At 34.7% G+C, this 23,515-nt stretch overlaps 1 protein-coding gene across 1 annotated transcript in view; it reads left to right on the top strand.

Moving 5' to 3' along the window:
* Positions 1–23,515, top strand: part of MYCBP2 (MYC binding protein 2) — a 270,674-nt gene that overhangs the window by 78,443 nt on the left and 168,716 nt on the right. Inside the window, 5 exon segments of the mRNA NM_001192817.3 lie at positions 113–277; positions 3,202–3,360; positions 11,415–11,619; positions 15,948–16,093; positions 16,347–16,448. Coding sequence (NP_001179746.2) covers positions 113–277; positions 3,202–3,360; positions 11,415–11,619; positions 15,948–16,093; positions 16,347–16,448 — 777 coding nt within the window.

Genomic DNA, 23,515 nt, shown 5'->3' with positions numbered 1-23,515 from the left:
AGTGTATGATAAATGCAAATGATAGGGTTTTTCCTTGGGCTTTATATACAAATCATTATTTTTATTTGTAAATAGATGCCTTAAATTAAATATCTTTTTTTTTTTTTTAAAGCTAAGAGCAGGCGGCAATCAAAACCTTACAAGCCTAAGAAGATAATTAAGATGGAAGGAAAGATTGTGGTGTATACAGCCTGCAATAATGGAAGTAGTTCTGTTATTTCTAAAGATGGAGAGCTATACATGTTTGGAAAAGATGCCATTTACTCTGATAGTTCAAGTAAGTTAAACACTGTTTCACTTTTATGCACAGAAAGTCCTATACTACACCTTATGTATTGCAAAGATGTATCTCGAAAAGTAATATTTGTAACATGTTTTCTCTACATTTTTCACATTTCTTTCCAAATACAATGTTCTGTTCCTCCTTCCTGTCATATTGCTGAGAATGCTGTCAATGGTTCCCTGCAGAGCTAATCCTGGGATACTCTGGGGACATGATTTTCATGTCTTAGCAGATTTATAACTGATGGATTATTTATCTCCTCCTGTTGTTAGGTTGTCAGAGAAAGCCTGAAAGTGAACATGTTAGTCACTCAGTCATGTCTGACTCTTTTGTGATCCCATGGACTGTGGCCCGCCAGGCTCCTGTGTCCATGGGATTCTCCAGGCAAGAATACTGGAGTGGGTTGCCATGCCCTCCCTCCAGAGAATCTTCCTGACCCAGGGATCAAACCCATGTCTCCTGCATTGCAGGTGAATTCTTCATCACTGAACCACCAGGGAAGCCGTTAGAGAAGGGATCTCTCTCTCTTAATTTCTGTTTATCCCCAGGGCAGTGTCTGGCACATTATAGTCTCAAGAATCACTTAAGTGGCTGACTGATAACTTTGGGTAATGAATATGAGGGACAAAACTAGCCGAAGATTTATAAACTGTTATCTCGAACACTTGTCGTATTTGTTTGCTAGATTTTCTTTCTGGCATTTAGAAATGAGTATAATGATTGTAGCGTCCCACCTGGAAAGTTTTTACATGAATCAAATATGTAAAGCCTATACACTTTTTTATAATGAGGAAGTCAGGATTAATGAAGTTTCTGATTGTCTCATGCTGAGGAAATGACATGTATTGAACATTTATAACAGCCCATTATCAAGTTGAAAACTGTGCTCAGGTGATTTATGTGAGTTTAATGTGGGAATATTTAGTCTCAATTGGCCTCAGCTGTCAGAGTGAATCAAAATTTGGGGGTGGGCTCATGTACATTTTAAAAATAATATTCAGTAAAATTGAGTTCAGTTCAGTCACTCAGTCGTGTCCAACTCTTTGTGACCCTATGGACTGCAGCACGCCAGACCTCCCTGTCCATCACCAACTCTCAGAGCCTACTCGAACTCACGTCTGTTGAGTTGGTGATGCCATCCAACCATCTCATCCTTTGTCATCCCCTTGTTCTCCTGCCTTCAATCATTCCCAGCATCAGGGTCTCTTCAGATGAGTCAGTTCTTCACATTAGGTGGCCAAAATATTGGAGTTTCAGCTTCAGCATCAGTCCTTCCAATGAATATTCAGGACTGATTTCCTTTTAGGATGGACTGGTTTGATCTCCTTTCAGTCCAAGGGACTCTCAAGAGTCTTCTCCAACACCAAGTTCAAAAGCATCAATTCTTCAGCGCTCAGCTTTCTTTATAGTCCAACTCTCACATCCATACATGATTACTGGAAAAACCATAGCTTTGACTAGATGGGCCTTTGTTGGCAAAGTAGTGTCTCTGCTTTTTAATATGCTGTCTAGGTTGGTCATAACTTTTCTTCCAAGGAGCAAGCGTCTTTTAATTTCATGGCTGCTTGCTAAAACTCTCATGGCTAAGGCTGATGGAAACTTCTGCATTTATTCAGCAAATATTTATTGAAAACTAACAATATATAAGGCATTAGTGGACCAGACAGACATGTCCCTTTCTTTTTTAGGCTCTGAGAGACAGAAGGATGGTAAAGAACTTAAATAGTAGAGATCTAATGGTTATGTATATAGACTCAGATCCTGACATGACCACTTTTTATTTGGCTAACTAGCATAAATTATGTAACTTTTCAGAGCTTTCCTTTTCATTTTTCTTCTACCTGTAAAGGAAGCTAATGATAATACCTGTTCCATATGATTCTTACAAAGTAATAGATAATTCTTATGAAATGCCTACAGCAGAGCCTGGCACATGTAAGGGCTCAAGACATGTCAGCTAGTACTATGAATAATAGTAATAAGTACTATTTCTGTATATGTACATGTCTTTTTCAAGTATGCTGAAAACTAAAAATGGGAGTTTTTGAGGTATGCTTCATTGAAAGACCTAAGATAGTGAAAGAGAAGGTCACCCTTAGGAAGTGATATCTGAGCTTCATAATATAGAATAGCTTTTCCAAAGTGTGATATGAGAATTGTTTTATTTTTAAGTAAAATAAATATTTCAGCTTTACAGTGTTTTTATTTTAGTATATATTAGAAATACTCCACAATCTTTGAATTTTTACTGTTAATGCTACTGGATAAGGTTAAATGCTTTGGTCAAATTTAAAATTGATGTGAAAATATCAAGATAATATGGGTGGCACTTGGATATGGCAAGTAGAATGATTGTAGTATGTGAATAAGTGAAATTTAGGAGCTAGCTGTCTGTTGGGTTGTGGAAGAATGCATTGTAGGTTATAAAGGATTGAAAAAATAAGTGCTTTGGAAAATCTCACAGGTTTCTATAGAAACAATGTCATTTCAGAATACTCTGGTGCGTGTTTTACTCTGTTTGGCTGAGGAGGGTCAAAGCAAGTAAAGTACATGGTTCAGAAACTCCTTTGTGCTCAGGTCAGGAAAGTTTGAAATCTAATAACCCTCCTAAGCATTGTTGGAGGTGCTGCCACTGAGAGCTAGCATTCAGGAGAAGCAGGCCTGAGCTAATTCCAGAGTGAAGGTTTGTCCCAAGTCTGGATGAGAACATTTTAAGATTTTGAAGCTTCATTACAGAACTATAAAACTAATTTACAGATACCCTGCCTATCTTTTGGCCACTATTTCCCATTTTGGAGTTATTTTATCCCAGAAATGAAAAGTTCTGCATTGCGGTGGTCATTTTACATTACTGATGATCTACTAGGCTCAGAAAGGCTTTTTAGTTGTTTCTTACCAAATTTGTTTCTTTCCTGTAGGTTTGGTAACAGATTTGAAGGGCCATTTTGTAACTCAGGTAGCTATGGGCAAAGCTCATACGTGTGTCTTAATGAAGAATGGAGAAGTTTGGACATTCGGTGTGAATAATAAAGGACAGTGTGGACGAGACACTGGTGCCATGAACCAAGGTGGGAAAGGTAGGTGTTTAGTGTGTGGATATAAAATTTTGTGTTGTGTTTTCAACAGTTTTCCAGAACACTATGGTAAAGAATCTTACTCTTAGCAACCAAAGTGGCTTTTGCTTTTATATTTATAAATTATGAAAACTACCAAATTTCTTTATTTATTTGACAGTCTGTCACTCACTGGAATAATCAGTATATTTTAGACTTCTGAATTCCGAGCAGATGAGCTTGTTTTACTTGTATGGTTTCCTTATTTTTATAACAAATGTAATACTTCTTTGATTTAGCATTTTTAGTAACTGAATTATCCCAGAAAAGTGCATTTTTGAAACTCTTTATTACTAGGTCTTTTTATACCCCATGTTTCAATTATAATAATTTTTGGCAGCAGTGTATCTGCAAATATTATCTTCCTGTTTAACAGCAGGTACTACCTGTGATTTAATCAGTTCTTGACAACTAAGAGTTCTTTACAACTAAGAGTATCTGTAGGAATCCTTGACCCTTTATCAAGAGTGAAATTGTAGGTGCTCCTTATATAGTACATCTTTTGCCCCAAGACTCGGGCTATTGAAGAGTTAGTCCTTTGCTGTGTTTATTGTGAATTTCTTGTTTGATTTTTGAGTATTGGTTATAGTTGTGTCTACCTCATTCTTACTCTCAGTTTTTACTTCTGGTTACTATTGGTGTTGCCCTATAGTCTTCACTACAATTTCTGGTTTTCTCTTCCTAATTTTATGTGGATGGAGAGTAGGGAATAGAGACATATTAATAGAATTAAGCACTGAGCTGTGTTTAAAGCTCGAATGGGTTTGAGGGTTGATATTTGTATAAATTAACAAAAACAGGTTTAATTCATTTGGGACCTTCTTGATGGTAGGCTCATCTGGATTTCAGGAGCCCTCGTATTTTTTTCCTTACCTTGTTTATGGGCTTCCCTGGTGACTCAGATGGTAAAGAATCTGCCTGCAATGCAGGAGACCCATGTTCAGTCCTTGGGTCGGGAAGATCTTAAATGTGTATTTAAAATACTTTAATTTTTAAAAGAGCAAGTCTGCTAGAGCATATTGATATTAAAGAAGAGGGAAGAACAAAACACAGAAATTAATTATTCCTAAATGGATTTTTTTTCCCCTTCTTTCTGAACTAGTGAACCATAAATTTGGATAACACCTATTAGGCATAAAGGAGAGAAGCAGCTTAGTTTTCTATATGTTGTATAAATGTCAATTCAAGTTATATTTTATAAAGAGTTCTGAGCTGAACAAAACTGTTCTTTATTATTCCGAAACTCTTTCATGAAATTTTGGAATATGTTTATACCTATGTTCTGAATTCTTAGAGTAAATTTTGTAATAACCAAAATGAAATTGTTATGTTGTTCTTGTTTTTTACTTAATATAAATTAAATCCACTCTGTTAGTAAGTCATACATAAGAAAGCAAACTGGTAGAGTAAGATCAATAATGAATACAGTTGGAAAGAAATAAAGGATTAAAAAAATTAAAAAAAAAAAAGACAGGAAAAGTATAGAAAATAATATTGCAGTATAAAAACTGTATATCTATTGCATTTTATCATTTTTCAGTAAAAAATATATTTATGGATGAGATTATAGATCAGATTCAGGTATCCCACATTCCCCTTCTAAGACTTTATACTCCATCTCGACCCAGTATTAATTATCATCATAACCTTGATTAATATCCTTTCAGTCATGTTCCTATATTTTTACTTGTTTTTATATATTTTATATATTACATGCTCATATATTATGCATAAAAAGATATTTTATAATGCGAATCTGTTTGTGTTTTTTTTTTTTTAATCTCATCATTGTGCTTGAAATATGGCCACACTGGTACATACAGATCTAGATGACTCATGTTAATGGCTGTGTAATAAGCCATACCACTAACAATTGCATTATCCATTCTCCTGCTGATAGTTATTTCTAATTTTTCACTATTGTAAATAATTTTAAAGCCTCCTTTATTCATGTTTCATGGCAAACATGTGGGAGGCTCGACTCTGTGAAACTTCTGTGTTGTACATTGCAGGTTCAGTGCTAGATTTTTCTTGAGAGAGGTTGCACCACTGTATATTCTTACAAATAAAGTCTCATTTTCCATATCACTCTAATAGTGTCAGCAGGCTGGTTTTGTTCTTTTGATGGCTATGACAAGGTTTTTCATTGTAATTTTTTTTAATATTGAAGTATAACATACGTGCAGAAAAATTTACATGGAATAAGTACACATCTTGAATTGTCACAGAATGAACACATTCATGTAATCAGCACCAAGATTAGGAAATATTACCAGCACCCCAGGAAGCCCCCCTTCATGTGCCTCTCCAGTTACTATCTACTTCTCTACCTAACACTGTCATTTACTTTTGTATGTATTTTGTATACACTATATAAATGGAATCGTGTACTATGAGCTCTTTGTGTGTATTTCTTTTCATTCAACTTTATGAGATTCTTCCATGTTTTACCCACTAGTTATAGATTGTTCATGCTCTCTGTTGTTTAACATTGTGTGACTATCCTACAGTTTTAAAATCTCTTCTAGTATTGTGGACACTGAGATAGTTTATAGTTTGAGTTATCTTAGTGTTGCTGTGAACATTCTAGTAAATGTTGGTGAAAATATGAGTCCCCCCTTTTTTTTTCATATTTAGGAGTATAATTGCTGATTTTCTCTTGTAATTTACATTCCCTTGATATTAATATCAAGTTAGATTCTCTTCAAACTTTTCTTATTTGCCTGTCTTCTTCTTTATTGATTTGTAGGAATATTTTGTATATTTATTGTATACGTTGGAAATATCTTTAACCAACCTGTGGCTTATCATCTACATTTTTTTATGGTTTCATTTGTTGTATTTAATTTTTAAATATTGATGACAAGTTCTTCATTATTTTTCTTTATACATTTTTGCTTTATATAGTCAGATAGGGACATTTGTCTACCATATGAATTAGAATCAGTTTTTTTACTTGTCACCGTGATTGAGATTGCTTTGAATTTAGAGATTGATTTGAGCATGATGGTTATAGTACTGCTGGGATGATTAAATGAGGAATATACATGTAGAGCCGGGTACAAGTAAATGCTCAATGTATTTTAGTTATTAAAAGTATGGCACATGACTTCTTAAGGATTACTTTATTCTAACTCTTGACGTTGTTATTCAGTCTTGGTCATCTAATTTCTCAACCTGTCCATAGCTTAGAAGTGGCAAAAATTTTTAAAAAGTTACATATCCTGTGAGTTCATTTTTTGATTAGACAGACCTGTACCACATCTAAGTGTAAGTGATCAGAGAATAAGGTGGACTAAGAATAAGAGATGAAGTGAGTGAGATATAACCTTGTGTTTGAGGATCTAGGTCTGCTCGGAAAGACAAACATAAAAAATAATTATTTGATTCCCACAGATTTGCTCTTTCATTTTATGGTCTTGTAGCACTTTATGTTCTTCACAATTCTGTCATAGTTGTATATTTATACTTTTCAGTATGGTTATTTGATTAATGTCTATTTTTCTTACTAACTTTCAAGCTTTATAATTGTCGCTTATTATCATAGTCCTCCATGTCTAGAGCAGAGATTTGAAAATTGTAATCTGATGCCTTAACTTCTCAGTGGCCTGTTTCTGTATGGCCCTTCAAACTAAGGATGTATATTATATTTATAAAAGGTTATTTTTTAAAACTATGAGCCATGCTGTGTAGAGCCACCCAAGACAGGTCATGGTGGAGAGTTATGACAAAATGAGGTCCACTGGAGAAGGGAATGGCAAACCACTTCATTATTCTTGCCTTGAGAAGCCCATGAACAGGATGAAAAGGCAAAAAAGATATGACACCGAAAGATGAACTCCCCAGGTCATAGGTGCCTAATATGCTACTGGAGAAGAGTGGAGGCATAACTCCAGAAAGAATGAAGAGATGGAACGAAAGCAAAAACAATGCCGAGTTGTGGATATGACTGGTGATAGAAGTTAAAGTCTGATGCTGTAAAGAACAGTATTGCAGGGGAACCTGGAATGTTAGGTCCATGAATCAGAGTACAGTGGAAGTGGTCAGACAGGAGATGTTAAGAGTGAACATTGACATTTTAGAAATCAGTGAACTAAAATGGACTAGAATGGGCGAATTTAATTCCAATGACCATTATATCTACTACTGTGGGCAAGAATCCCTTAGAATTAGCCCTCGTAGTCAACAGAAGAGTCCAAAATGCAGTTCTTGGGTGTAGTCTCAAAAACAACAGAATGATCTCTGTTCATTTCCAAGGCAAACTATTCAGTATCACAGTAATCCAAGTCTATGCCCCAAAGAGTAATCCCGAAGAAGCTGAAGTTGAACGGTTCTATGAAGACCTACAAGACCTTGTAGAAATAACAGCAAAAAAAGATGTCCTTTTCATCATAGTGGACAGGAATGCAAAAGTAAGTAGTCAAGAGATACCTGGAGTAACAGGCAAGTTTGACCTTGGAGTACAAAATGAAGCAGGGAAAAGGCTAACAGTTTTGCCAAGAGAAAGCACTGGTCATAGCAAACACCCTCTTCCAACAACACAAGAGAAGACTCTACACATGGATATCACCAGATGGTCAGTACTGAAATCAGATTGATTATATTCTTTGCAATCGAAGATGGAGAAGCTCTATAGAGTCAGCAAAACAAAATCGGGAGCTGTCTGTGATTCAGATCATGAACTCTTTGCAAAATTCAAACTTAAACTGAAGAAAGTGGGGAAAACCACTGGACCATTCAGGTATGACCAAAATCAAATCCCTTATGATTATACAGTGAAAATGACAAATAGATTCAAGGGATTAAATCTGATAGACAGAGTGTCTGATGAACTATGGACAGAGGTTCTTGATATTGTATAGGAGATGGTGATCAAACCCATCCCTGAGAAAAATGCAAAAAGGCAAAATGGTTGTCTGAGGAGGGCTTACAAATAGCGGAGAAAAGAAGAGAAGGAAAAGGCAAAGGAGAAAAGGAAAGATATACCAATCTGAATGCAGAGTTCCAAAGAATAGCAAGGAGAGATAAGAAAGCTTTCCTCAGTGATCAGTGTGAAGAAATAGAGGAAAACAATAGAATGGAAAGACTAGAGATCTCTTCAAGAAAATTAGAGATACCAAGGGAATCTTCATGCAAAGATGGGCTCAATAAAGGATAGAAATGGTATGGACCTAACAGAAGCAGAAAGTGTTAAGAAGAGATTGCAAGAATACACAGAGGAACTATACAAAAAAGATCTTTATGACCCAGACAACCATGATGGTGTGATCACCCTCCTAAAGTGAGACATTCTGAAATGCGAAGTCAAGTGGGCCTTAGAAAGCATCACTATGAACAAAGCTAGTGGAGGAGATGGAATTCCAGGTGAGCTACTTCAAATCCTAAAAGATGATGCTGTGAAAGTGCTGCACTCAATATGCCAGCAAATTTGGAAAACTCAGCAGTGGCCACAGGACTGGAAAAGGTCAGTTTTCATTTCAATCCCAAGGAAAGGCAGTGCCAAAGAATGTTAAAACTGCCACACAATTGCACTCATCTCACACGATAGTAAAGTAATTCTCAAAATTTTCCAAGCCAGCCTTCAACTGTACATGAACCAAAAACTTCCAGAGGTTCAAGCTGAATTTAGAAAAGGCAGAGGAACCAGAGGTCAAATTGCCAACTTCCGTTGGATCATAGAAAAAGCAAGAAAATTCCAGAAAAACATCTACTTCTGCTTTATTGACTATGCCAAAGTCTTTGACTGTGTGGATCACAACAAACTGTGGAAAATTCTGAAAGAGATGTGAATACGAGACCACCTTACCTGCCTCTTGAGAAATCTGTATGCAGGTCAAGAAGCAACAGTTAGCACTGGACATGAAACAGCAGACTGTTTCCAAATTGGGAAAGGGGTATGTCACCCTGCCTATTTAACTTATATGCAGAGTATGCTGGGAAGGATGACTCACAAGCTGGGATCAAGATTGCTGGGAGAAATATCAGTAACCTCAAATATGCAAATGACACCACCCTTATGGCAGAAAATGAAGAGGAATTAAAGAGCGTCTTGATGAAGGTGAAAAGAGGAGAGTGAAAAAGTTGCCTTAAAGCTCAATGTTCAAAAAACTAAAATCATGACATCCGGTGCCGTCACTTCATGGCAAATAGATGGGGGGAACGATGGAAATAGTGACAGACTTTATTTTCTTGGGCTTCAAAATCACTGCAGATGATGACTGCATTCATGAAATTAAAAGATGTTTGCTCCTTGGAAGAAAAGCTATGACGAACCTAGACAGCATATTAAAAAGCAGAGACATTACTTTGCTGACAAAGGTCCATCTAGTCAAAGCTATGGTTTTTCCAGCAGGCATGTATGGATGTGAGAGTTGGATTATAAAGAAAGCTCAGTGCTGAAGAATTGATGCTTTTGAAATTGGTGTTGGAAAAGACTTTTGAGTCCCTTGGACAGCAAGGAGATCAAAGTCAGTAATGAAAATCAGTCCTGAATACTCATTGGAAGGACTGATGCTGAAGCTCAAGTACCTTGGCCACCTGATGAGAAGAACTGACTCATCTGAAAAGACCATGATGCTGGGAAAGATTGAAGGCAATAAGAGAAGGGGACAACAGTGGATGAGATGGTTGGATGGCATCACCAACTTGATGGACATGAGTTTGAGTAAGCTCCAGAAGTTGGTGATGGACATGGAAGACTGGTGTGCTACAGTCCATGGGGTTGCAGAGTTGGAAAAGACTGAGACTTAACTGATTTTTTTAGAAGAGTGACATAGACTTATGTAGCCCCCAAAGCCTAAATTATTTACAACCTAGCCCTTTTCAAAAAGTTAGTTGATTCTGCCATAGAAGGAATGTCTGGGGCATAGTTGGTGTTTAAAAAAATATTTGAATGAATTCTAACACAAATAAGCTTTAAGTGAGATATTTACAGGCTTTGAAGAGGTATTGACTTACCCGGAAAAAGTTCTAAGTGTTTTCACAGGAAATGACCTTTGAGCTGAGTTTTTGAAGGAGTTTCTCTCCAGATGAGATAGGAAGAGGCATCTGATAAATGAGATATAGAGATACAGGTAGAGCAAAGATGAGCAAAGGCCCTGAACCTGCGAAAGGGCAGAGGATGTTCAGAAAGCAGAGGGAATTTGAATTCAGGTGGAATGTAATTTGCATAGAGGGAATGAGCTTGGAGGAAGTAGGGAGCCCTTTTGTGACTGACTGTATCTTGCTAAGCAGTTTTGTTTCTTTGAAGAACTTGGAAAGGCATTAGAGGTTTGTAGTTTGTAAGTCATAGGGTCAAATATCAGAGAAGACAATGGCACCCCACTCCAGTACTTTTGCCTAGAGAATCCCATGGACGGAGGAGCCTGGTAGGCTGCAGTCCATGGGGTCGCTAGAGTCGGACACAACTGAGCGACTTCACTTTCACTTTTCACTTTCCTGCATTGGAGAAGGAAATGGCAACCCACTCCAGTGTTTTTGCCTGGAGAATCCCAGGGACGGGAAGCCTGGTGGGCTCCCGTCTATGGGGTCGCAGAGAGTCGGACACGACTAAAGCGACGCAGCAGCAGCAGCAGCAGCAGGGTCAAATATATAGTCTGAGAAGCTGATTTCTAGCAATGAGAGGATATTGATTGAGTCTAGCAATGAGTGAGGGAGGTCTTGGCTTAGAATGTGGTTAGAACACTTTCTTTGGTCTGTTGAATGAAAGTATTGGTGGTGAGGATGGACAGGAGGGACTAAAATCAGAAAAAAATTAGAATTAACGAATAACAGATAATTACAGCTAAGAAATACTCCTGCCACCACTGCCTCTTTTTGCAGAAAGGAAATGAAGAGAGCATTTATTGGTGGTTCCTAAATTAAATGTTATTTTTGTTGCTGTTATATTTTATCATACCTTTGTATATTCACTTGGATTAGTTTGTGTTACGTATTTTTTTTAATGGGGAAGTAAAATTACCAGTTTTTTAGACATGGGAATAATCTAGATGAAAATGATAGACTGATCTTTTAAATAGGGTTTGGAGTTGAAAATATGGCGACCGCAATGGACGAGGACCTGGAAGAGGAGCTGGATGAGAAGGATGAGAAGTCCATGATGTGTCCTCCAGGCATGCACAAGTGGAAGCTGGAGCAGTGCATGGTGTGCACTGTATGCGGAGACTGCACGGGTTACGGGGCCAGCTGCGTCAGCAGCGGGCGTCCAGACAGAGTCCCTGGAGGGTAAGAGGATGTGCAGTACTCGAGAGAGGAAATAGTAGTGGAAAATATGCCAAACCCTTTTTCACAGTTATGCTAGAGTGTATTCTGTTGTGTTGTTTCTTACAAAGCATATTGGCATACACCTATAATTCTTATATTTATTTTTTATCGTAATAATTTCTAAGTCATGCTTATTTTATTTAAGGTGCTTCTCTTTCATTTAATTTGTTTAAACCTTTATTATTCGCCCCCCAGTCCTCAGTTCATTTTATTACTTAAATTTTTATTTCACAAAAAAATGTACATAGGTTTTTATATATTGATGAATCTGTTTCTATGGAGTGTATCCCCAGGACTATTATTGCTTGTTTAAAAAATTTGTTCTTTTGTTTTGTTTTTGATGGTTGTTTTTGTTTTGTTTTGTTTTAATTAATCAATTTATTTTAATTGGAAGCTAATTACAATATTGTGGTGGTTTTTGCTATACATTGACATGAATCAGCTGTGGATGTACATGTGACCCAACATCCTGAAGCCCTGTCCCACTTTATTCCCCACCCCATCCCTCTGGGTTGTACCAGAGCAACAGCTTTGAATGCCTGCTTCATGCATTGAACTTGCACTGGTCATCTGTTTTACATAGGATAATATACGTGTTTCAGTGCTATTCTCTTATATGGTACCAACCCTTGCCTTCTCCCACATAGTCCAAAAGGCTGGAGTTGGTGATGGACAGGGAGGCCTGGCGTGCTGCGGTCCATGGGGTTGCAAAGAGTCAGACACGACTGAGTGACTGAACAGAACTGAATTGATTAGTTTTAGAATGGATTTCTATGGTATTAATTAATTCCATTCAGTAACATGATGTGTTTTTCTACTTATTCAGATTTTATTTTTATTTTTATCTTTACATCTGTATCTCTTTTGCTATCTTACATATAAGGTTGTTGTTACTGTCTTTCTAAATTCCATATATATGTGTTAATATACTGTATTGGTGTTTCTCTTTCTGACTTACTTCACTCGGTATAATAGGCTACAGTTTCACCCACCTCATTAGAACTGATTCAAATGTATCCTTTTTTATAGCTGAGTAATATTCCATTGTGTATGTGTGCCACAACTTCCTTATCCATTCATATGCCCATGGACATCTAGGTGGCTTCCATGTCCTAGCTGTTGTAAACAGTGCTGCAATGAACATTGGTGTTCATGTGTCTCTTTCAATTCTGGTTACCTTGCTGGTTATTTCTTTAAAAAGATGAATGGTTTCTGTTTTCACTAATAGCAGAAGGCACACTTTTGAAATACTGCCATAGTGGCTCATACAGTTCTTTAATGTTGTCAGCTCAGTGAATGTAAAGTGATATCACATCATTATTTTCATTTATATTTCCATGACTCACATTTCTCCTGGCTTTTTAAATATACTCTTCTGTGAGTTTTTTCTTTAAAATCTTTGTCTGTGTTAACAATTGGAAGGTGTTCTATGAATATTCTTAGTATTAACCATTTTCTATTTTCTGTCCAAATAGTGTTTCCCGATTTACTAATGATCATTTAGCTAAATTAGCCTATTTTCTATTATTCAGAAGCACTTAACATTTTTTATAAGCAAATATGTATGTCTTTGAAATTTTTGAATTTTCTATCTAGACCAGAAAGGTGTCTCGATTTCTAGTTGATTATATGATACCTTAAATATTCTTCTAAAACCTGTTTTATTTCCTTAGATTTTAATGTCAGTAGAAATGGTTTTGATGTGGGGTAGATATCCAACTTTATTTTCTTACCTATTTTGTAGTCCATTGTACAGTCATTACATTTGAATTGGCTACCAGATTTATCATTTATTATATTCCCTTATATATAACAACCTATTTCCTTGGACTTCCATTGTTTAACGATCCAGTCTTATGCTAATATTATGTGGTTTATATTTTGTATAGTAAGGTTAGCTCCTCTCTGTGTCTTTTTTATCATTTGGGGGACTATTCTTAGGTAATTAATTAAAATATAACTTTAATTGAAGTTATCACCGACTCAATGGACATGAGTTTGGCTAAACTCTGGGAGTTGGTGATGGATAGGGAGGCCTGGCATGTTGCGGTCCATGGGGTTGCAAAGAGTCGGACATGACTGAACAACTGAACTGAACTGTATTGATTAGTTTTAGAATTGATTTCTGTGGTATTAAATAATTCCATTCAGTAACATGATGTGTTTTTCTACTTATTCAGATTTTATTTTTAATTGGAGTAGAGTTGATTTATAATGTTTGTGAGTTTCAGGTGTACAGCAAAGTGAATCTGTTATATACATATCCACTCCTTTTTAGTTTCTCTTTTCATATAGGCTTTCAGAGTATTGAGTAGAGTTCCCTATACAGTAGTCCTTATTAGTTAGTTATCTGTTTTATATGTAGTAGTATGTATGTGTCAATCTTCTAATTTATCCCTCTTCTCCTTACCCCCTAATAAGTTTATTTTCTGTATCTATAATTCTGTTTCTATTTTGTAGATAAGTGCATTTGTAGCCTTTTTTTTAGATTCCACATTAAATTGATATCATATATTTATCTTTTTCTGACTTAAACTATTATTTTAAAACAGGTCATGAATTTCTTTAATGCATGGATCTCTGCCTTCATTTGTAGTCTTTTTCTAAGACTTCTTTATGGCCAAATATCTATTAATTTGTGTTGAATATGAGTTTGTTCTGTGTGGAATTATCAGAGATCATACTGAATACTCAATTAGTGGCATGTAGTTTTCTTTTAATTAATAAAGTGTTCCAACTTTAGAAGTTCTAGGAACTGTTACTTCTAGAGTTGCATTATGCTTGTTATATTTATCCTTTTTATTCTTGTTGGGTCTCCCCCCTCCCCGCCTCCAGAATTCTGTTGTATTATCATTTTAAAGTTATTATGTGGATTTGTCAGAATCAGAATGCAGTTTTCCCCCTAAAATGTTGGATAGAATTTTAGTTGTTGTTTATAGCTAATGGGATATCCTTTGGGAGATGAAATTAATTATCATACATCTTTGTATTATGATAGATCTTATCTTTCTAAGATCAGATTATTTATGATAATTAGCTAACTTTGGGAAGTAGGGGGAATCCTTTGAAGAAAAACTCAGTGAGACTAGCCGCTTCTTGATCTCTGGCTTCCTTATTTGACACCTTGTTAGTACTTAGGTGCTTCTTCCCAAGTAATGTCTGGATCTCCTATGAGTATATTTCTGGGTTTATAACTTGGCCTAACATAGTTAATTAGATCATGTGTGTATAATAGGCTGTTTCTTTTAGGCTATTGGAATATTCCGATTTTTTAAGAATAAATTTTCTTTGCATTTTTAGCCTGTGTCAAAAAATATTTTGGCTTTCTTTGTTAAAGGATAATATTTCTTCTAGAAAATTATATGTTTGGGTCTGTTTGCTCTATTTAAACCCCTAACTTGTTTATTTTAAAATATAATTTGGATAAAAGAAAGATTCTGTGTTTTTTTTTTTTTTTTTTAATTGGGATTGAAATTTAGCTTTCTGGATTTCTCCCAAGCTATATTTCCATTTAAAACTAAGTGTTCCCAATCTCTGAACTTAAGCTGTTGATAAATATCATAAATTAATTTCTGAATTCCTTGGTCCTTCTTGAAGTTAATTCTTATTCTTTATATACTTTTTCCCAGAGATATACTGTCAATTTCCAGTAATTTTTTATAGATTCAAATGGACAGTATCTAACCACATACAGTAATTTCTTTATTAGTGAAACTGAAATAAATACATGAATAAAGTCAGCCTAGGAATAAACATGCAGAAAACTGCTATTACAAATGACTTCAAATATTACAAAATATTTGTAATATTTGTGAAAGGAGAGAATGGGAGATGATGACATGGAAAGGAAAGGAAGGGAAGGAGACAGAATGCATGAAGCTGGCAGGCTGAGCTCACTCCCTGAAGGCTGCCCACACCTCCTGTAACTTGTCTGGGAAATAGCAATGTTGTTTATTTGCTGTCTGTTTAGTACTAAAGCTGCTGGTGCCTCACTAACTATGAAAACTTCTAAAAGACTGTAAATAGAAGCTTTGAAATCAGCAGAATCCATTTGTATTTTCTGTAGAAATATATTCATTATTCCTATTGGGTGTTTTTAGTATTGAATCATACCTTTTAATTATTCATCTATTCATACCTTTTCTTTAAAACTGACAAATTCTGGTCTTCTGAAGGGGTTGATTGCATTGCAGACTCATTTAAGCTAATCTTAAAAATGCAGAAAAGATGTTATGGAGTTTTAAGGAAAGAGAAGGACTCCAGCTAATAATTAATTTATTTGTTTTTAGGATCTGTGGTTGTGGTTCTGGAGAATCTGGCTGTGCTGTATGTGGATGTTGCAAGGCTTGCGCGAGAGAATTGGATGGTCAAGAGGCAAGACAAAGAGGAATTCTTGACGCAGTGAAAGAGATGATACCGTTAGATCTTCTGTTAGGTAGTAATTCTGATAGTTTAAACGATTCCTTGTAGACATGTTAAAAAACTAAGGTAATAGTCAATTATGTGATGCTGCTTGTTTGGTAACTGACAATTTGTCATTGATTAAGGGATGAGTTGCTTTTTTGCTAAAATTCTTGCAGTAAAAATCATTTGTGTTTTAGACAATGTTTTTGTTAGCTTATTATCTTGAATTTTATTTAGTTTTGTCGTATCTATTATAAAACTAATTGATTGATTGTCATCATCAGCTGTCCCAGTGCCTGGGGTTAACATTGAAGAACACCTTCAGTTACGCCAAGAAGAAAAACGGCAACGTGTAATCAGGAGGCACAGATTAGATGAAGGAAGAGGTAAGATGTAGCTGCAGAGAAAATATGTATGAACATCCATTTTCTTACACTGAGACCACTTAGAAGTGTATAAAATAGGCTGATTTGGTACGAAATTAAAATTAGTAACATTCTAGTAATTTATGAAAGTAATGTGAAGATATTTCAGGTATTTACAGTTGTGCTAATACATCCATTTATTTCAGTAGTGTGTCTATGGCATCAGTCAGCCATGTTAAGAATTGTGCCATATGACAAGCATCAAAAACTATTATCAATGGCAACCTTTAAAAGAAAAAAACAAATTCTAGGAACTCTCCTTCACCCATATTTAGACATACCTGCTTAACTATGAATGCCAAATTAGTATTTTAAGTTCTGCTTTCTTACTCATTTACAGTCATTATCATTTGGACATGGTCTTACCACTCTTCTTCCAGTTTAGTGCATAAGTACGCTTTTATGTATCTTTATGGAAAAAAGCTTATTCTGGTTATGTACAAGAAGGGTAAGTTAGAGGGTCTTCAGGTTTTAATTGCAAAGATAGATATATTATTTATTTTTTCCCTATTGTTCTTGACCATTTCTCAACCTGAAAAATACATTTAACAGTGATTATAAATATTTTAGTGTATATCCAACAAGCAGAGGTAAATATAAGTATTACTAAAGTTATTGTTGTCCAATAGATTCTTTTCTTTGCAGAATTAAGACATATTGTTCCAAAGGTCTATGATTTTATTTCTCTGCTAGGTAAAATCTTAATTAGAAATATTTAGTGATATTGTATATTTTAATATTTATTAGAATTGCATGATATTTGATACAGGAGATAAAACCTTTTACTCATTGAACCATCATTACAGACTTTTTAGGCATTCCATTTTTATAATATAAAAGGGAGTAAGTATAAAATGTGTAGTACACATAGTAAATTCTTTTTAATAAAAACTCAGGTCATAAAACATCTGCTTAGAACTTGGAAATTGTTCTTTATAGTATCTAATAAGCAATGTTGAGGAATTGATACAGTGAATATTTCCTGTTTGGCTTTGTTTACATAAAGTCATTCCCTTTAAATGATATTTTAATGAGACTAATGTAAATATATAGTGTTATTTACATTATATACATGTATGGGAAAATTGCATATTAAATGTTTTGTAGAGAATGTGGTAAAATTTAAGTTCTCATGCATAGTAATAAAGTAATAATTCCTTTTATATTGATAGTGTGATTTACTCAAGGTTAAGTATCAGTGATGGATTTACCACCTGTTTTTTTCTCTTTTTTTTGGAGATGTTAGGTTGACTCATACAAAATCACCTACAAAACCCCCACTTTCCTATGTTTCAACCTAAGTATAGCAAATCCTTATGATGACATTTAATTATTTGCCTAGTGTGTATCTTAGTAAAATTTTACCTTCCTCTGTCAAAAGATATTCTCTTGGTACAGTATATTTCTGTACCAACAAAAGAATAAAAGAATATTGATTATGCACTGGTTATTCAACAAAACTTTGTGATTGCAGAATATTCTTTTGCATATATTTTAAAATGTATCATGGACCTTTAAAACATATACTCTAACCCTTTCAAGTTTAAAAAACTCCTTTATTAAATATTTATGGAAATTAGATTATTGTATCTGTGCTTTAACAAACTTTCCAGGTGATTCTGAGGGTGCCGGAGTATGAGAACCGCTACTCTAGGGCGGTAATGTTCAAAATTTGTTCCATGGACCTTCACTCTCAGAATCACTTGGGCCTCATGCTTTCTGCCTATCTGAGAGTCTTCAATACAGATTTGAGTCACATGCACAGCATTCTAGAATTTTTGTTTGGCACATTGCTAGCGAGGATTATTAGTCTTGTTTTGTCCTCAGGAAGAACAGGAACGTCAAATAAATTTTTAGTGTTCCAGCTGCCACACATATATAGTTGTTGGCAGCCCGCATCACCCCCGCCGCCCCCCCTCCCCAACCTTGGCTTCTACTTGATGCTTTTTAGATAACTAAAAGCAGTCTGTTGGTAATTAGGCTTGTTATTAGTTGGCTTTACCTATATTTAAATTTCAGGCTGTGGGGATTAGATTTAGTTAAATTATTTTATTTGATTTATCTATCTCATCCTGTTTACCAAGTTTTTGTTAGCTGTTTTGAAGTTGATCAAAATTTTTGAACCTAGCTCTAGTATTAAAGCCTTACTCATTAACCTCAGGCCTGTTGATGTGGTTTAGCTGCTATTTTTGACACAAACTCTTCTGTTGCTATTGAAACCCACAAAAGCAGTGTGGTCACTACTTTTTGATAAAGTTGGAACTTTGTCTTTAATTGTTTTTATGCTATTATTCTTCCAGTAATACTTTTCTTACATATATATTCTTAGGTACTGTTAGTATTCATTTACAGATTTTATAATCTGTAAATTTTGAGTTTGTGTTTTAGATGAGACAGTTGATTGATACGTAAGTCTCTGAGACTGGTTTAACAAGTGGAGTGCTAGTGCTTGTTCAGTTTGATTTTTAGTAGAACTCTTAAGTCATCAGGTCTCCTGGGTGATTATATGAGTGCTCTTGTGTTTATATTCCTTCTCAGCAGTCTGTGGTAAGGAAAGCTATGCTCAGATAATGCTGTCTTCCTTTCCTTCTTTCTCTCCCCACCCCTGCCCCCGCACCAAATATCAAATCAAAGTTTCATAATTGTGAACTGTTGATAAATGTGTTACGTCCTTTGCCTGGGACAGTCCCATTTTATGCCTCCTGTTTTCCTGGGACAGTCCTGTTTTACGCGTATGGTCTGGACATATTACTTACAGTGGCCTCTTTTGCTCTCAGTAGAGAGTCTTATTTGAGTAATACATTTTATAACTAGCCTGGCTATATTGCATGGTGGTTGAGAGTATAGGTTCTGAAGTTAGACTTTGGTTCATATCCTGGCTTCTTAACTTTTACCTGGAGTATAACCACTCTGAATCTCAGTTTCCTTACCTTTAAAATGAGGATTGCAACTGTACTTACTTAAGTAAGGATGAGGATTAAGTGATATGCATGAAAATACCTGACATATATACTCAGCCCTAAGTAAACATTTGATGGTGGTGATGATGAGGATGCTAGTGATGGTGGTGGGCTATTGAACAAACTTCTGTTCTCTTTGGATTTGATTCTTTTCTTGCTCTGGCTTCTACTTGGTTGCTTTCCTTGCAACCTTGGGATGCTCATCACAAAAATTTTGATTATTATTAACAAAACCCGCTACATCTTTTATAAAATAAAGTGATTCCATTTGATAAGGAAAAAATCAGTTTCCCATACTTACAAATTAGAATGTAAAAATAAATGTGTTATAGTCTCTCCAGTTTCAAGGGGATTGAGAAGTTATTGCTATTGACTTTTAAGCCTCAAAAGCCATTGTTTTCTTGATCTGACCTGTTGAATCCAGTATCAGGTGATCTAATACTATACACATTAAAGTCCTTTTTAAATAAAATATTATATGACACACCTAGAAAACATGAGTAAGAAAAAATATCAATGTTAATTTTCATCCAGAGATAACTGCTTTAGAATTTTGGTATACTTCTTGAAGTTTTTCTATATATAGATTTTTTGTTTAGATATTTTGTATCATTTCTTACTGTGATGTATATTGGTATGCTGTTTTTTCCCCTTAATGATTGCAACATAAATTTTTCTGTGCCTTATTGCAATACCATATTAAAGTATTATAGGAATTTAGGTTACAGGTTTTCTAAAAACATATCCTTTAATTAAATTATTACTTTATTTCTTGGTCATCTTCTAGTCAGGTTTTATACACTTCCAATTATAATCAATGACTGAATTTTATTTTATATGTTCGCTTAATGTTATGGTATACGCATTTTTAAATTTTTCTAGCAGTTTTTTTTCCTTGCCTTCCCATTCTTTCTTTTTTTTTTTTTAACATTAAAAAGAAGGAAATTTTATTGTGTTTTTATGGAAGAAGGGTAAATTCCCACATTTTCCATCTTGGCCATTCCTCTAGATTGTTGGCTCCATAATATACTCATTATTTTTGTGGCCACACTTTCTAAACCCAAAATTTAACTCTATGATCTGAAACAGATAATCAAAATATTTAAACCAGAGTAGACTGTAGACCTACATGGACTCTTCATTTCTGGATATCTTTTCCTCAATTGTCAATGAAACCAGTTGTTGCAAATAAAGTAGATACAATGCAATAATAGTTCAGTATTTTTTAAAAAGATTAACTTCTTAAAAATCAATTTTGACAAAATAACAGATTACTCTTTACAGAAAAGTCCTGCATTCCAATTACCAATAAATTTTATGCCATGGGTAGGCTAAATTCCTCCATATTTTATCTTGGAATATTTATTAAAATACCCATCTTTACTAGTTTTTTAAAAGAAGTTATCTTTTTTTTAAATTTAATTTTATTTTTAAACTTTACATAATTGTATTAGTTTTGCCAAATATCAAAATGAATCCGCCACAGGTATACATGTGTTCCTCATCCTGAACCCTCCTCCCTCCTCCCTCCCCATACCATCCCTCTGGGTCGTCCCAGTGCACTAGCCCCAAGCATCCAGTATCGTGCATCGAACCTGGACTGGCAACTCGTTTCATACATGATATTTTACATGTTTCAATGCCATTCTCCCAAATCTTCCCATTCTCTTTTATGGAACAAATGAGGTTTAGCCTACTAGGTATATTTCTGTATCCTACTCCATTGATATAGAGTCATGTGCAGATATCAATACTTATGTAAAAGTTTAGGCAGTTTGTTTACAGAAGTGATACTGTATTGAATATACAGTTGTCTGCAGCATCTTTCTCCCACTTTACAATACAACATGAACATGTAGTATATCAGTGAGTATGGACCTGCCACGTTCTGTTTAATAGCTGCATAACATTTCATAATCTGTCTGCACCACAGATTATTCAACTATTATTTTATTGGTGGTCATTAAGATTATTTTCAGCTTTTTGTGGATTTTGCTATAATAAATATTCTTTAACTTGTAGCCATATGTAGTGGAATTTTTATTTATATAGTAGAGCTTCTCAGAGATAGACTATGTGGGCCAGAGAGTGTGCCTATTTTAAATTTTAACATGTATTTCAAATTATTTTTTAAGTGTTATAGGAATTTATCTTCTCAAGACTAATATATGAGTGGTGTTTTCTTTTAGCACCATCTGCCTTATATTATTTTTAACTTTTGTAAAATGTTGATGAATGACGTTTTGTCATTGCTAATTTAAATAGCACAGGAGCACTTTTTTTCTTCATAAATTTTGTTTTAATGGCTTACCATTGTTCCTGAGAGAAGATACCATAGTTTTTTATTAACTTTTCTTCTTTTTGGATTGTTTTAAATGTTTTGTTATAATTGCAAGTTATTAACATTTTTGAGCTTAAATCTTTAAAAAAAATTTAAGTTTTCCTTAGGACAGATTTCTGGATATATAATTACTGGCCCAAAAGATGATAATAATCTTAGGTTCTTGGAATGTATTATCTCTAACTTTCTGAAGGGAACTCCTACTTCCCCACCCTCAAGATTTGCTGGCTGCCCCTGCAGTATGCTCAGTTTTCTCTTAGCACACTGGAATAATTTCTTCTTGAGTTTTGTGTAAACTCTTTCTCAGTCATTAGACTGTAAGCTTCCTGAGTCAGAGATGGTGTCATCATATTTGTCCAAGTGTTCCTAGGACCTGTGCCTGAAGTTGGTTAATTTAATATGTCTTTGTCAACTAATTGAAAACATTTTGTGGACTTCTCATCACTCTGCAGTGAGGCTTAATAGTATCAAAAGACATTAATTACCTCTTTTGTATATTTGTCTCCAAACTCATTTCCTACTACTCTCTGCCTGATAACCTTATACTCCATCCATTTCAGCTGTTTTTTTTTTTTTTAATGACCATATAGTAATGTTGTTTATGTCTTCCTGCTTTTATAAATCCTATTCCTTTTACCTGGAATGCCCTCTCTTCTCTTTTTTCTCTCTTGGCAAAGCTTTTCTGTCTTTGAAACTTTTTTAGTTCACCCAAGTTGATTTGATTACTTTTCATCCTTCAAGATATAGTGTGTACAGATTTCCTTTATAATAACATTTATCAGAACATATTGCAATTCTTTGTTTTCATTCTGTCTTCCTTGGTGGACTGAATTTGAATGAAATCTGTGTCTTTGTCATTATATCTGTGATACCCAGCATCTATGACATTGAAGATAATAAAAAATGTTTGGTGAATAAATGAGTGACTTAATTATGTAAGAAAATTATTTTAGTCCATGGGGTACAGAGTATTTTAGAACCTGGTAACCTGATAGTATAAATGGTAACTTAAGTTGAGTTTGAATGGTGTACTTTCTATGTGTGATTGCTTGTAGGCCTTCTGTGTTTATGTACAGAAAGGTCTCTAAAAAGTTTTAATTTATGAGAAGCTAAAGAACTATGAATATTATGGGTATAATGTTTTTCTGAAAGAAATAGTATCTCAGGCAGACCATAGGAATTATAAAATGGTAATACAGCTTAATATTATTGTTATTTTAATATTTGCAATTCTTTTGTGTAGTTAGAAAGTGTCTTATATACTTTTTTAGAGTGATTTATATCATCTGTTTAAATCAATTGGAAAATAGGGCATATGGATAAGAACATGTTCTTACTTGAAATGTGTCTCATTTTGTTACATTTTAAAGGTGAAGCTTCTGGAGAAGGAAATGGCAACCCACTCCAGTACTCTTGCTTGGAAAATCCCATGGACGGAGGAGCCTGATAGGCTATAGGCCATGGGGTCACAAAGAGTCGGACACGACTGAGCGACTTCACTTCTTCTACTTCTTCTTCTTTAGTTTATATAATATTAGTTTGAAAATGATTGATACTGTGTTACTGGAAAATAATATTTAACTCTTCTATTAGCATTAAATTAGCATATTTCTATCTGTAGTAATCATAGGATGTATTATTCTTGGTGTTTCATTGAATTGATGCTGCTTATGTTTTTTCCTGTATCCAGAGACATAATTTAAAAATATTTTTCTACCCATTTTTAA

Source organism: Bos taurus, chromosome 12 (genome assembly GCF_002263795.3).
Source record: "Bos taurus isolate L1 Dominette 01449 registration number 42190680 breed Hereford chromosome 12, ARS-UCD2.0, whole genome shotgun sequence".
Taxonomy (NCBI): domain Eukaryota; kingdom Metazoa; phylum Chordata; class Mammalia; order Artiodactyla; family Bovidae; genus Bos; species Bos taurus.
This window is presented reverse-complemented; position numbering and strand designations above follow the sequence as displayed.